This window comes from Ochotona princeps, chromosome 13 (genome assembly GCF_030435755.1).
Source record: "Ochotona princeps isolate mOchPri1 chromosome 13, mOchPri1.hap1, whole genome shotgun sequence".
Taxonomy (NCBI): domain Eukaryota; kingdom Metazoa; phylum Chordata; class Mammalia; order Lagomorpha; family Ochotonidae; genus Ochotona; species Ochotona princeps.
In genome coordinates, this window is record NC_080844.1 from 58,815,756 (window position 1) to 58,828,856 (window position 13,101).

General features: G+C 47.5%; 1 protein-coding gene across 2 annotated transcripts in view; it reads right to left on the reverse strand.

Moving 5' to 3' along the window:
* The window catches only part of SHTN1 (shootin 1), a 96,490-nt gene that overhangs the window by 42,454 nt on the left and 40,935 nt on the right, over nt 1-13,101 (reverse strand). For both annotated transcript variants that reach the window (XM_004579789.3, XM_058671366.1), the window contains exons 5-9: nt 9,975-10,143; nt 7,411-7,508; nt 5,348-5,429; nt 2,704-2,798; nt 321-467 (exon numbers count right to left, since the gene is read on the reverse strand). In XM_004579789.3, coding sequence (XP_004579846.2) covers nt 321-467; nt 2,704-2,798; nt 5,348-5,429; nt 7,411-7,508; nt 9,975-10,143 — 591 coding nt within the window. The remainder of the gene's footprint in view (nt 1-320; nt 468-2,703; nt 2,799-5,347; nt 5,430-7,410; nt 7,509-9,974; nt 10,144-13,101) is intronic.

Sequence of the window (13,101 nt, forward strand, 5' to 3'; positions counted from 1 at the left end):
CCTCCCTCTCTGAATAAATCCTACAGCTTCCATCAGGCTCGGCGAGCATGCTGATCCGTGCAGTCCCCAAAACACACAACTTCTCCCAAAGCCACATCCCCACACTGGGCGTCATCCAACCTCTCCTGTGTACCATACACAGCTCTGATCCACAACCAGGTGCTCCAAGTTCTAGTTGGACAATAAATTGACTTCATATGGTAGTTATTTTTTTTCCTAAAAACGGCTGAACTGATTCCTCTCCTTTTAAATGAGAGGGAGGGAGGGAGAGAGGAGGGAGAGAGAACATACTCCTACCAGTCCAGAAGACAATCTGTTACCTTCTGCTGATGTTGAATCCTCTCTTCTTCAAGAAGCTGGGTGAGTTTTGCATTTTCATCTAAAGCTTTCAAGAGCTGCTGGTCAGGAACGGAGCTCTGTAGCAGGAGATGGCTTTGTCTCTTGAGCTTGTTTTGTTCAATGAACATCTGCAAGAGTTCATTACAAAAGTGTGTATGTACATCAGTCAGTGCCACCTCTCATCAACCTGCAACTTACACAGAAGGCAAGAAGCTGTTGTTTTTACTAAAAAGTTAGAAGCAATTCCTGAACCATCTGACAACTAAAGATATAGTAATTGCTGGGGCTGGTCTTGGCACAGGTTAAGGTGCTACTTAGAGTCTTCCTGTGCCCGCTTCTCCCTCCCACCACCCAACACCTATCCAACATATGCTTCCCATAAACCCTACCAGCCAAGAGCAAGCTGACCAGGGCACTGAGTTTAGGGACAAGATGAGGTCTGATGTTGTGGGGTAGTGGGTTAAGCACTGCCTGAAAACTGGCATTCCAAATGGGCACTGGTTCGCGTTCTGGCTGTTTCACTTGTCCAGCTCCCTGCTAAATGCCTGGGAGAATGGTAAAAGCTGTTTCCAAGTGGTTGGACTCCTGCCACCCATGTGGGAGACTCAAGCTTCTGAATCGTGACAATTTCGGGAATGAACCAGCAGATGAAAGCTTCGCAATCTGACTCTGCTTTTCAAACAAATAATAAATAAATCTCTGTGGGTTTTTTTTTTTTTTTGCTTGTTTCAGAAAAAAATACATCAAGCCAGCAGCATGTCCAGCAGCGGGTCAGGTTGGAGGAGCTTCTAGTACTCATATTGTAAACTGCTTTTCTGGGTTTTGGTCTCTCCTGGAAAAAAAAAAAAAGGACCCTGGAAACTTGTCTAACTGTAAGAGATTATAAACAATTTCAGCTTCACTGCCTCAGAGAAAGAATGAAGAGGTGTGGCTTTAAAACTTGGGGATGTTAGCAATGAGATTCTGTTTGTTTAGCGCCATCTCTACCTGTTACTGAGGTTCAAGGCCTTAGCTGGCGGATGGCAGAGTGAATCATTCATTTTCATGCTCTTACTATAATCTCGTGTCTTCCTTCCATCCTCTCTGCTGCTGCCTGGCCTTCAAGTTTTAATTTGCACTGCTCTGTGCAAACAACAGGTGGAAAACTGCCATGCTTTGGGAGAAGATGCTGCCCCAGGACTGCGGTCAGCCCCCCTTGTTGGTTCTGCAGCGGAGGCTGGTGCCCCTGCCCTTGCCCCCACTCGCCCCACGCTGTATTTAGCTGTGTTACTTATGCTCCCGCAGCTTTCCAGGAGAGCTTGGATACACTTCAACTATTTTTTCTTCCTTCTTCCAAGTAACAAGCCGATGGTATTTACCCACCTTTCATTAAACACTCTGAATAAAAGAAGTCCTAACATTTCAAAGCAGATGTACTTGGACTAAACCTTTCATGGAGTTCATTGCTAGCACAGCTACGCTCAGCACACAACGAGCCCTGTACACAACCATACTTAGATGTTCAAATGTCACTCCCACAGTGCCATGTTTGCCTTCCCCCCACCCCCTGGGCCCCTACTAGGACTGCTCTGACTTTCCCTTAACTGCTTCCCTCCAATCCTCTGTATGCACAGACTCAAAATACTGACAGCCGAGGAAACTCTCACTGCAGGCCAGCTCTACACCATGAGTTTAGCCACGGGGTGACTCGTCTGTCCCTTGGAAATGGCCCCAGAGCCATGGGATACCCAGCCATGGGAGTCAGTGAAGCAAACCGGAAGGAGAGAGGCCTAACGCTTGCCTCTAACGGGAGAAGGTCATCAGGACACTGGCACAGGCTGGCATTCAGGACACTCAACATGGAAGTTTTCCACAGCTCACACAACGAGCTCTCGGCATGCTGGCTGGCCAGGAAGGACAGCACCAAGACCATGTTCTCTGAGGCAGCACACAGAGATGCAGCCTGGCCTTGGGGGCCTGTGTGAAATGCAGACACACAGTGTCCACGCCATCACCAGCCGAGGGAGCTCCGCACACCGTCTCCTTCCCCGACCTGGCATTTGGTAGTCTACCAAACACAGTTTCTTTTTTAATTATGCCCTTGATCTGTGCTGTCACTCCTTTTGCACGTGCTGAAAGGGAAGCTGTGGGAGACAAGGGGATGCTCTGTGGCCAGAGAAGTAGCAATTGGTGCGGTCCAAATGGAAGTCCAGATCCTGTGACACAAAGTGCAGTAAACCTGATGCTATTCCTTAGCTGCCCTCCAAGCTAGCCAATTCTTAATTCATATAGGTAAGTTTGCATTCAGCCTCAAAAGAGAACAAAAGTTAATACGCCATCCACAAGCCATATTAAGGCAAAGCACGGTCTCTACAGGCTACCCACCTCCTGGGCAAACGACTCGGCTTTCTTCCGGAGATCTTTCTCCAGCTCCAGGCTGGCCTGCATCTCCTCATACTCTTCGACTGCTAACACGGACACTGGGGGTAACGAGGAAAACACAGACAACGTGAGAGTCAGGAACGGGGAGAGAAAACGGCGTTGCGTGTCTTCAGGCGGGGTTCAGGCAGCCTCACCTGCTTCCAGCTAACACAGGAACTGAGAAAAGCTTTTGACAAAGCAGCTTGATAACAGGAATCACAAACCCAAAAGCAGGAAGGCCTTTTGACTCAGCAATGCAAATACCAACAGAGTACGTCATGAGCTTCCACAGAGACCCGGGCACAGGGTGCCTGTGCCCGACCACCGAAACAACCGGCAGACTCCAGGCTGACACTGAAGCAGCACACATCGAGGTTCCAGAAATATTATTCTGCCACCAAAATTCCACAGGGGGAGCACAGTTACTGAATGGAAAGGCAGTCATTACGCTTTTATTTAAAAAAAAAAAAAAACCTGAGTTACACAAACGAATCCAACAGGAACTTTGTTGTTGTTATTGTTGTTTAGAAAAACTCACAGACATCAACAAGCATTTCACAGAACAAGAACCATACAAAAGGCCAAGAGACACGAGAGAAGATATTCACCCTCGCCAGGGAGCAGGGAAATGCAAAGAAAAACCTCCTTCTACACCCGCCAGAGGGGAGAGCCATGAACATTCAAAAGGAAGGCTACCCCAGCTCCCTGCCTGTGGCCTGGGAAAGCAGGACAGCTCAAACCCTTGAGACCTGGAAGAGACTCCTGGCTCCTGGCTTCAGATCGGTGTAGCTCCAGCCATTGTGGCCACTGGGGAGTGAAGCAACAGATGGGAGATCTTCCTCTCTGTCTCTCCTCCTCTCTGTATATCTGACTTCACAGTAAACAATAAAATAAGTCTAAAAAAAGATGGCTACAGGAAGCTTCACGAGACCTAGGATAAGGAGAACAAGAACCTGATACATCTACTTAGAGTAGGCCTTTTGTAGTGACATTGAAGATAAACTGTTACATTTAGAATTGATCTTGGTTAAACTCATGGACAGGCGTATCAGGGAAAAGGTATCATAATTTTCATAGCAGCATGAATAAGAAGCACAGGAACCTACACAATTCAAACATCCACCAAGAGAATGCTGGCAAATAAATTCTGGTGCTGCCTACCCATACTGGGGAAGGCTCCCTTGGGGGCTACTGCGCTCACACCTGCACTGCTGGGCCGGGCCCTTCGGGTCTAACTAAGGACTGGTTGGCCGGGTAACGACATAGAATTTTAGCCTCTGCACCCTACACACTTCCTGCCTCCTCAGACAGAAGATAACAGACTCAAGTCAGGTAACCCAAGTGCTGGCTCGGGGAGGGAATTATAGGTCCATGAGTGCTAAGTAATTTTCCAACCTATTAAGAGGAGAAAGTTCACAAAGCAGACAAGGACAGCTCACTCCCTGAAGTTCCGGGCAAGATATCAGAGTCTATTCTGCGTTCCCAACATTGTGATAAAGCACGCGCTTTCCACATCTTGGTCCCCTGGCTTGGATTCTCAAAGAAATGGAGGTGATGCCAGCCACGGGTTTCTTCACATAAGCTCTGCCCCTCCTGGGCCAGGGACTCTCGGAACGCAAGGTCCACAGGCTCAACCTTTCTAGAATCCTTGGCTTCCAGCACAGGGTGGCGAGACGGACACGCCTCCACGCAGTTTGTGTAAATCCAGAAGGACCTGAAGGGAGGTTGTAAGCCAGCACCATGCTCTCCTCCAAACTACAAGGGCCTTTCACTTTCAAAAACCTCACACAGATTGAGAACCGCCACCCAAAAAATGCGGGCCAGCCCAGGTCAGCAAGACTTCCCGTGGGTACTGACCATAGCCTCTGAACTCAGAGGGGCTGAGGGCAGGCAGGGAACAAAATGCAAGTCCCCACAAAACTGTTATGCAGAACCACCCTTGGCGTCACTTCCTAGTCCTCAGCTGGGGAACACCAGCAGTGCATGTTGAGATTCAAAACTGTAGCTGACCGGGGATGACATCGTCACTGCTCACCGATTACCAATGGCAGACCTCAAGCCACGCTCCACTGGGCTGACCAAATGCCACGGAGTCTTCACCAGGCACAGCCACTGGAGGTAGTTCTTCTTAATCAATGGATTTGATCTCACGTCTAGGCTGGTGAGCGGCAAGCCACATGTACCCAGGCAGGGAAGGTTCAGAACTAAGACAGAGGTCGTTTCCCCCTCTGTCCCCCTCTGTCCCACTTTCCACATCCTCCTCAAAATATCATCACAGCATGCTATGTGACTTTATGTAGATAACCAATCTCTTCTGGATTGGATTGAGTCAATCACCTGCCCAGCGTGTAAACACTAACGGGGTGGTTTAAGCAGCCACGGCCCTAGGATATAGCCACAACAGGAGCAGACTTGAGGCTGGAGGCTTCAAAGCTGGGAGCTTTTCAATGTCCCCACACTTGGAGGGGGACGTCGCTGCTGGGGAAACACAGGTTGGGAGAAGGCTGTGGCTGTGGGAAGCTTCAGGCACAAATGTAAAGAAACAGAAACTACACATTGGCACAACACATCCCATGTGTACTGGAGAGAGAAGACTAGAAGGACATACCTCTGTTGCATTTCTCTAGGACTTTCCTCTGTTCGAGAACTTCAGAATTTAAAACAGCCTTTTCTTGCTTAACTTTATTTACCTAGAAATGTGAGATTTCGAGGGAAGAAAATACCCAGAATTGTAAAGCAGAACATATGGCAATGTGTGATACTCAAAGTGCTGTTCAACTTTCAATATGAACTTAAAATTTTTCACAGACATTGGCTTCAGTGTGTTAAGGTTTTTATTAAAGCAGGTCTTAGAAGCTGCAATGGTTGCTATTTCAGTTTGATGCACACTTCATCCTGAATATATTTACATACTCTGCCTGGCACTGGTGCTGGTCCCTACATGTGCCAGTATTGTAGCCAGCCAATATAAATCCTTCCTATATACACATTTCTAAAAGCTGTACTTACTTATTTGAAAGGCAGAGTGACAAACATCTGTTGGTTCAGGCTCCTAAGGGCCCTAACAGACTGGGTTAGTCCAGACTAAAGCCAGTCACATTTCCACCAGGCTGATCTGCCAGGTACCACAGAAGAGCTGGGTGGAAAGTAGAGAAGTTGGGACTTGAACTTGTACTCAAATACGGGATGCTGGCATTACGTACTGTGGCTCAACCAGCTGTACAACAGCACCAGTACTATGCTTCATATTAATGCAAGGCTTCAGCCTGACATCACCCAGCAGTTTCTGGATCCTTTCTTTGGACTGGCCCAGCCCTGCTGCTGTGGGCATTTGCAGGGTAAACCAAACAGATGGATAGATGAATAGAGGGAGGCAGGGATGGAAGAAGGGAGGAAAAGAGGAGGGATAGAAAGAGGGAGGGAGTGAAGGAAGGAACCAAAGGAGGGAGGGAGGGATAAGTGAAGGAAGAAAGGCAGGGATGAAAGAAGGAAGGGAAGGAGGGAGTAGGAGGGGGAAAGGAAGGAAGGGAAGCAGGAAAGAAATCTCTGTCTTCAACATAAACTTTAGGGAAAAAAAGGCTTGTAAGACAGTCCTGTCTTATTTATTTATTTATTATTTGAAAGGCAGAGTTATATGTAGAGAAAGAGATTCAGAGAGGTCTTTTATCCAATGGTTCTCTCTCTCCAAATGGCCAAAATGGCTAGAGCTGGGCCAGTCCAATGCTAGGATCTAGAAACACCCAGGTCTCCCACGTGGATGCAGGAACCCAGGCACTTGGGCCATCCACTGCTGACTTCCCAGGCCATTAGCAGGAAGTTGGATCAGAGTTAGAGCTGCTGGAGCTTGAACCAGCACTAATGGGCTGCTGGTGTCACAAAGAGAGGCTTAGCCTGTTACATCATGACACTGGTCCCTCTAGTTCTATCTTAAACCCAGATCCAAAGAAACACAAAATTCCCCAAATATCTGTGAAATTCATTCTACCTCCTGTCATAAACATCTGTGCTGGAGGTACAGAGCCCCACCCCACCCCACCTCTGCAGGAGCAAAACCCTTTCTCCCTCGACCTCCTGCAGCAGCAAAGCACAGGCCTGACACCAGAGCTGCCACGCTCATGAATCTGCTTCACAGTGAGGACTTGGAAGGTCTGGGAACACATCAGCGCTGCGTTGGTGTTTCACTCAGTAAGTGAGGTAGTGGACTCACGAACGTTTGTGACCTTATTTGCTACATCTTTTGATAAGGCTGAAATGGAAGGGAGGGATTAAATTAGAACGCGATTCTCGCGTCCAGGGCTGGAGATGCAGTGCGGCAAGCTGCGCCACTGTACGTAACACCAGCATCCCATACGGGTGCTGAGTCAAGACCTGGCTGCTCCACTTGTGCTGCAGCTCCCTGCTAACGCACCTGGGAAAGTGCCTGGGCTATGACCACCCACGTGGGAGATCCTAGTGGGGTTTCAGGCCCCTGGCTTCTGCCCGGCCCGCACCCAGCACCACTGCAGCAACTCGGGGAGTGATCTGGCAGATGGAAGATCTCTGTCTTCCAAATATAAACAAGCAAACAAATAAAAGAGAGAAAAAATTCAACTTGCAAAAATGAGTTTTTAACTTAGTTCCAAACACCCTAAAACCACAGAAGAGCTTGTCTTTGAGGCCGAAGATACTTACTTCTTCTATTACTTCTACAAGTTTGCTTTTGAGATTCTCCAGCTCAATGGCTAATCCCTTCTTTTCTTCCTGAACAGATACAATTTGATCTCGAAGTTCTGCATGTTTAAACAAACAAAAACAAAAAACACAGAAATTGTTTATAAAAGAAAAAAAAAATCCATCTGACCAACCAGACTGAAAATGCCATTCCAACTGCAGCTATGGTCAAGGTTATTTATCAATCTCGAGGGAAATGAGGGTAAGGGCTTGGTGTGTCAGTGAACACACCACTCAGGACCCACACATCCTGAGTGAAGTGCCTGGCTTCGAGTTCTGCCTCCACTTCCAGTCCAGCTTCCTGCTAGTGTGTGGCCCCACAGGCAGCATGCAGGCTCAGCCACCCTGGCCCTGCCACCCATCGGGGAGACCTGGATAGAATTCAGGGCTCGTGGCATTGGTCTGGCCCAGTCCCATTCACTACTGGCATTTGAGGAGTGAACCAGACGGTGGAGGCGCTCTCTCACAAATAAAATGGAAACAACTTTTTAAAAAATCAAAAGAAAAATGAAGACCCAAAGGAAAATGGGAGACTTGATTTTGCCCCTCACTCCCTGCCCCCGCCCTCATAAGCCATGAACTTTGATAATTTTATATCAGGCAATCTCATTATGTCAGATATATCAGATTAAGGTTTTTTTTTTTAACAATCTGCCTATGCATGGTCCATTGGCATTTTGAAAGCAAAAAAAAAAAACTTTTAACTCAGCAAAATTACATAAGGCATCATATTAACTTATTTTTACTTCTCAATGGCCATGAGAAGTACATACATATAATATCAACAACTAGTTGATTAAGAACTAGGAGATTTTCATTAAAGAAAAAAAAACCCTAAAGGCTGCCAATGTGTAAACATTTGAACTGAGTCAAAACGTAACTTTCTGGGGGCTGGCATTGTGGTGTAGTGGATGAAGCCAATGCCTGAGATGTGAACATCCCATAAGGGCATGGGCATGTGTCCCGGCTGCTCCACTTCTGATCCAGTGGCCTGGGAAAAGCAGCAGAAGACGCCCAAGCGTGTAGGTTCCTGTACCCATGTGAGAAACCCAGATGAAGTTCATGGCTCCTGGCTTCAGCGGGGGCCCATCCCTGGACACTGCTGCCACTTGGAAGTGAACCAGAGGATGGAAGCTCCAACTCTCTTTCTCTTTCTCTCTATAACTCTGATTTTTAAAAAAGATTTATTTATTTTTATTACGAAGTCAGATATACAGAGAGGAGGAGAGACAGAGAGGAAGATCTTCGTCCATGACTCACTCCCCAAGCGAGTGCAACAGCCGGTCCGAAGCTGGGAACCAGGAACTTCTTCCAGGTCTCCCACATGGGTGCAGTGTCCCAAAGCTTTGGGCCGTCCTCAACTGCTTTCCCAGGCCACAAGCAGGGAGCTGGATGGGAAGTGGAGCTGCCGGGATTAGAACCGGCGCCCACATGGGATCCCAGGGCGTTCAAGGCGAGGGATTTAGCAGCTAGGCCACGCTGCCGGGTCCAACTCTGATTTTCAAAATAAATAAGTTAATCTTTTAAAAAAATTTTTGGAAAAAGGATTAACTCTACTAACTATCTCTCCAAAGCTTCCGGTGTTTCGTTTCTAAATTTATTTCATATTTTTTTTAGTATTGGGATTTGAAGGAAAACATGCTATTAGAATGAAATGAAAGTATTGGCAGAACTAAAGATAAAAGGTTTTCCTGTTAGATTCCAGTTTCTCCTACCATTCCAATGTTTTAAAATACACAAGGATTAGCACAGACTCTGTAAATTGATGCACAGGGCTTGCGTCCTGCCACTTGGTTATTTGCTGCTTCTCATGTCTGATCCTTCTCCAGGTTCACAAGACACCTGCCACGTGGTTGTTTGTAAACTGAGTCTAGCTCTTCACAGGAACTCAGCGCACAGAAATTCTCAGGGACTTGCCTCTCAATGCCTTTCTCCACCGGCTGGCCATGCCCGCAGGAAGCAGAGATCACGCAGAGTACGTGACCTGCAGAAGGGAGGGAGCGATCCCCTGTACACATGCGAGTGCAACTCAGGTGCGTCTGCACTGCTTGCTGGCCGGCACAGCTAATACTACCGGCTGCACAGAGCTCGTGACTGCACGACAGAGGGCAGAGACTGAGCAGCTGCAGAGAAATTTTCCCCAGAACCAACACAGAACCAAGCACAAAGGGGGCTGTTGGTCACATACACTTTCAGCCATCCCTTCTCTGTTGGACAAAAATATGTTATAACATAGCCCCTATTCTTACAGTTACAGAGTAGCTGGCTGCATCTGGAGACACAACACTTTTCTAAAGTGCCTCATTCCAAACAAGCCAACAACTCCTACAGCACACACTTTATACCCCATTATGTGTCTCAACCAAGCTACACCCATGGCCAATTCGATCAGCACTTCACAGGGCAGGCCTTTGGCCTCAGTATATTTAAAAGGTCCCACATAATCCTGATCTGTGGCCACAGTGGAAAAGCAGTGTCCAGCTGCAAGTCAGGGTCACGTTGGAGAATGAGCATAGGAAGCCCACCTTTGATCTGCTTCTGACACTGTATCGAGACGCAGGTCTCCGTGGCGGCCTCCGCATCGCTGGAGAGATCTTCATCCTCGGTGTTGAGCTCCTCGGTTATTACGTCTGGCCCTAGCTTGGCCATGTATAGCATGCTGATCCGCTTCAGTGTTTTATTTTCTTTATTTAGCTAAGACGAAATATGAAAACGGTTATTTTAACAGCAGTCAAATGAGTATCTAGGAGCTTTAAACAACAGACCAATTAAGTGCTTTTTTTTTTCTCTTACATATGCATCAACATTCACAGCAGGACAGAATAATTAGCAGATTCATTAAATAAGGGTTTTGTCACGTGTGTTAATATTGAATTTGCTACTTTAAGTCAGACCTGAGCCCTAGATTTTAAGCATCAGCAAGTGGAAAAGACAGTTAGCACTGACATGAAATATAAGGAGTTAAGAAAAAATACTGGTGTAGATTAATTTGGATCTCAATGGCTTTAGAGTCATGAATAGCCTTCATCAAGACACTTGATTTCAAGGCTAAAGCTGCGTGCTGCTGTGCAAGGAGCCCTAGGTCTCGGCTGGCTCCATATCCGTTCTGTCGTGGACACTGCCACACTTCAGACTGTACTACGTGACTTCTCTGGGAAGAATCCACCTCTCCAGAGCACAGTCCCACTCCTTGGAACACGATTCATCAGCCCAGGGATCAGGCATACGACGTGGTCTTGGTCAGGGAAATGCCGTCTCTAGGCACGCCTTGGCTAGCAGAGAGAGAGGAGGTTCTCTCTATGTGTCTGTGTGGATGACAGCTGTTAGCAAGCATATTTCCTTCCTGAGCTGAGGGACAGAGAGCCAGAAATGAAACTGCTATGTCTGGGCGGGCAGGAACACAGGAATGGAGAAACGACTGCTTACTACAGGGCTCTTGTCCCCATCCCAGTCCATTCCTGGATTGCTCCTGTTTCCTGGAATCTGGGGGATTCTGCAATATTCCTGTGATGTCCACAATTTTTTCTTTTCCTACTTGAGCTAGTTCAGGATGTATCTTTGCTATCTTTGTAGAGTCTCGGTGATGCACAAGAAAGTTCAACATTTTTCTACCTCTATTAACTCTACGAAAACTTCTCATTGACAGCGGAAAAACAGCAATCCTAATTTATCAGTGCATTTTCTGTCCCCTGTGGAAATGAGTTGGGTTTTAGGTTTACTCATTTTACTTAATCATCATGTTCTTTAGCTAATATATATGTGTACATAAAAATATTAGTACAAATACTCAAAAACTAAATTGGTGTCCAATGTCAACAGAGAAAGTAGTTTTGTTTTCCCAGATCTCCTCCCACCAAAAAAAAAAAAAAGAAAGTCTCTTAGTTGAACACATGAAATTATTTAGACTACTTTCCCCAGTATAAAGTGAAACCTTCCAAACCACAAGCCCATTTCCTTCACCACAAACACTGGCCACCGTGACGTGGCTCCGCAAACAATCTCTGGGAATCAGTGAATGTAACTCATGGGAAAGCACCTGCCCTTCTCCACTTACGCCAGTGTGAGATACTCAGGACAGCTCAGGTCTTGCTCCAGCCCTTCATCCACGATCACAATCAGGGTTTCTCAGAGCTTCCTGAAGGAACACAGTGTGGTCCACTTCCAGCTGGGAGATCTGGACCTTACCCCGTTATTACAGCACCCTACTGGGCTCCAAGCAGTGTGGTATGGAGCTCAGACGCTTGCCCTGATCCTCTCAGGAGGACCAGGAAGAACTTCGTAGAAATGGCCATGAACACACTATGATGGTTCCTCCCGGGAAGACAGGACAGTGCTCTGCAGGCCCCAGTCTACACCTGCAGCTTATTTCCTCCTGTCACATGAGCAGGAGAGCAGATGAAGCCCATCACTTCAAAGTATTCTTGCTGTGGGTTCACTGAACCACCAACGCTACCACATGACCCCAGAGGCCCAAGAGCCCTACCTGTCGATTCTCAAACTATGTCATTTTTCTAAACATTAGGGGGGAAACCCCCATTTTAAAACGGGGGCAATGCAGTAGCCTGGTGGCTAAATCCTTGCTTTGCACCCTCCAGCATCCCATACGGGTCCCAGTTCATATCCTGGCTGCCCCGCTTCCCATCCAGCTCCCCGCTTGCAGCCTGGGAAAGTAGTAGAGGATGTCCCAGAGCCTTGGGACCCTGTACTCACGTGGGAGACCCAGAAGAAGCTTCTGGCTTTATATCGGCTTAGCTGTGGCCATGCGGCCACTTGGGCAGTGGAACCACCAGATGGAAGATATTTGTTTCTGTCACTTCTTCTCTCTGAAATTTGCCTTTCTGATAAAAATAGATCTTAAAAAAAAAAAAGCCCTCAATGCGTAAACTGTAATTTTGCCATTTAATATTTAAGCCCATGGAATCTGGCACTGTGGCACAGCATATTTAGACATCGCCGCCCCAGACACCAATATCCTATAAGGAGAACTCAGGTTCAAGTGCTCCCTGCTCCACCTCCAATCCAGCTCTCCATGAACGTAACTGAGAGCAGTAGATGGTGACTCAAGTACTTGGGGCCCTGCCACCCACACAGGAAATGCAGATGGAGTTCCAGGCTGCAGGCTTCTGCCTGGCCCAGTGTGACCATTCCTGTCATTTGGGGAGTGAACTACCAAATATTAGATATCGCTCTCTCTTCCTGTCCCCACCCTTCCAAATGAATAAAAATCTTAAGAAGTCAAGCTACCTGTTCCCAACTCTGTTCACCATAATCTCTCAAGACCTTTGTAGAGCTCCCAGGGCTGACACTGCAGGCCACAAGAGCCCCTCTGACCCTGGGGCTCAGCCCACTACTGTCTCAGAGCTTCCCAGGTCACTCGGCTGTACATCCACACCAAGGCTGACTGCCGTGGGATGGCGCCAGGCAATGTGCCATGACGCAAGCCAGTGCTGTGGCCAGCGTTGGCCTCCGCCTCTTGAGCCAATCTGATGGCTCTCATCTACAAGCTAAAGATGCAATCCTGAACGAGAGTGTGGGGGTCACAGGGCATGCCGTCTAAAGTGAGGAACACAGTAACTGACGCCTGGTAAGACTCTGGGAAGCATCAGCCATTCCTAGCAAGGAAAGAACTTAAGCTTGGAAATCATTCACCAG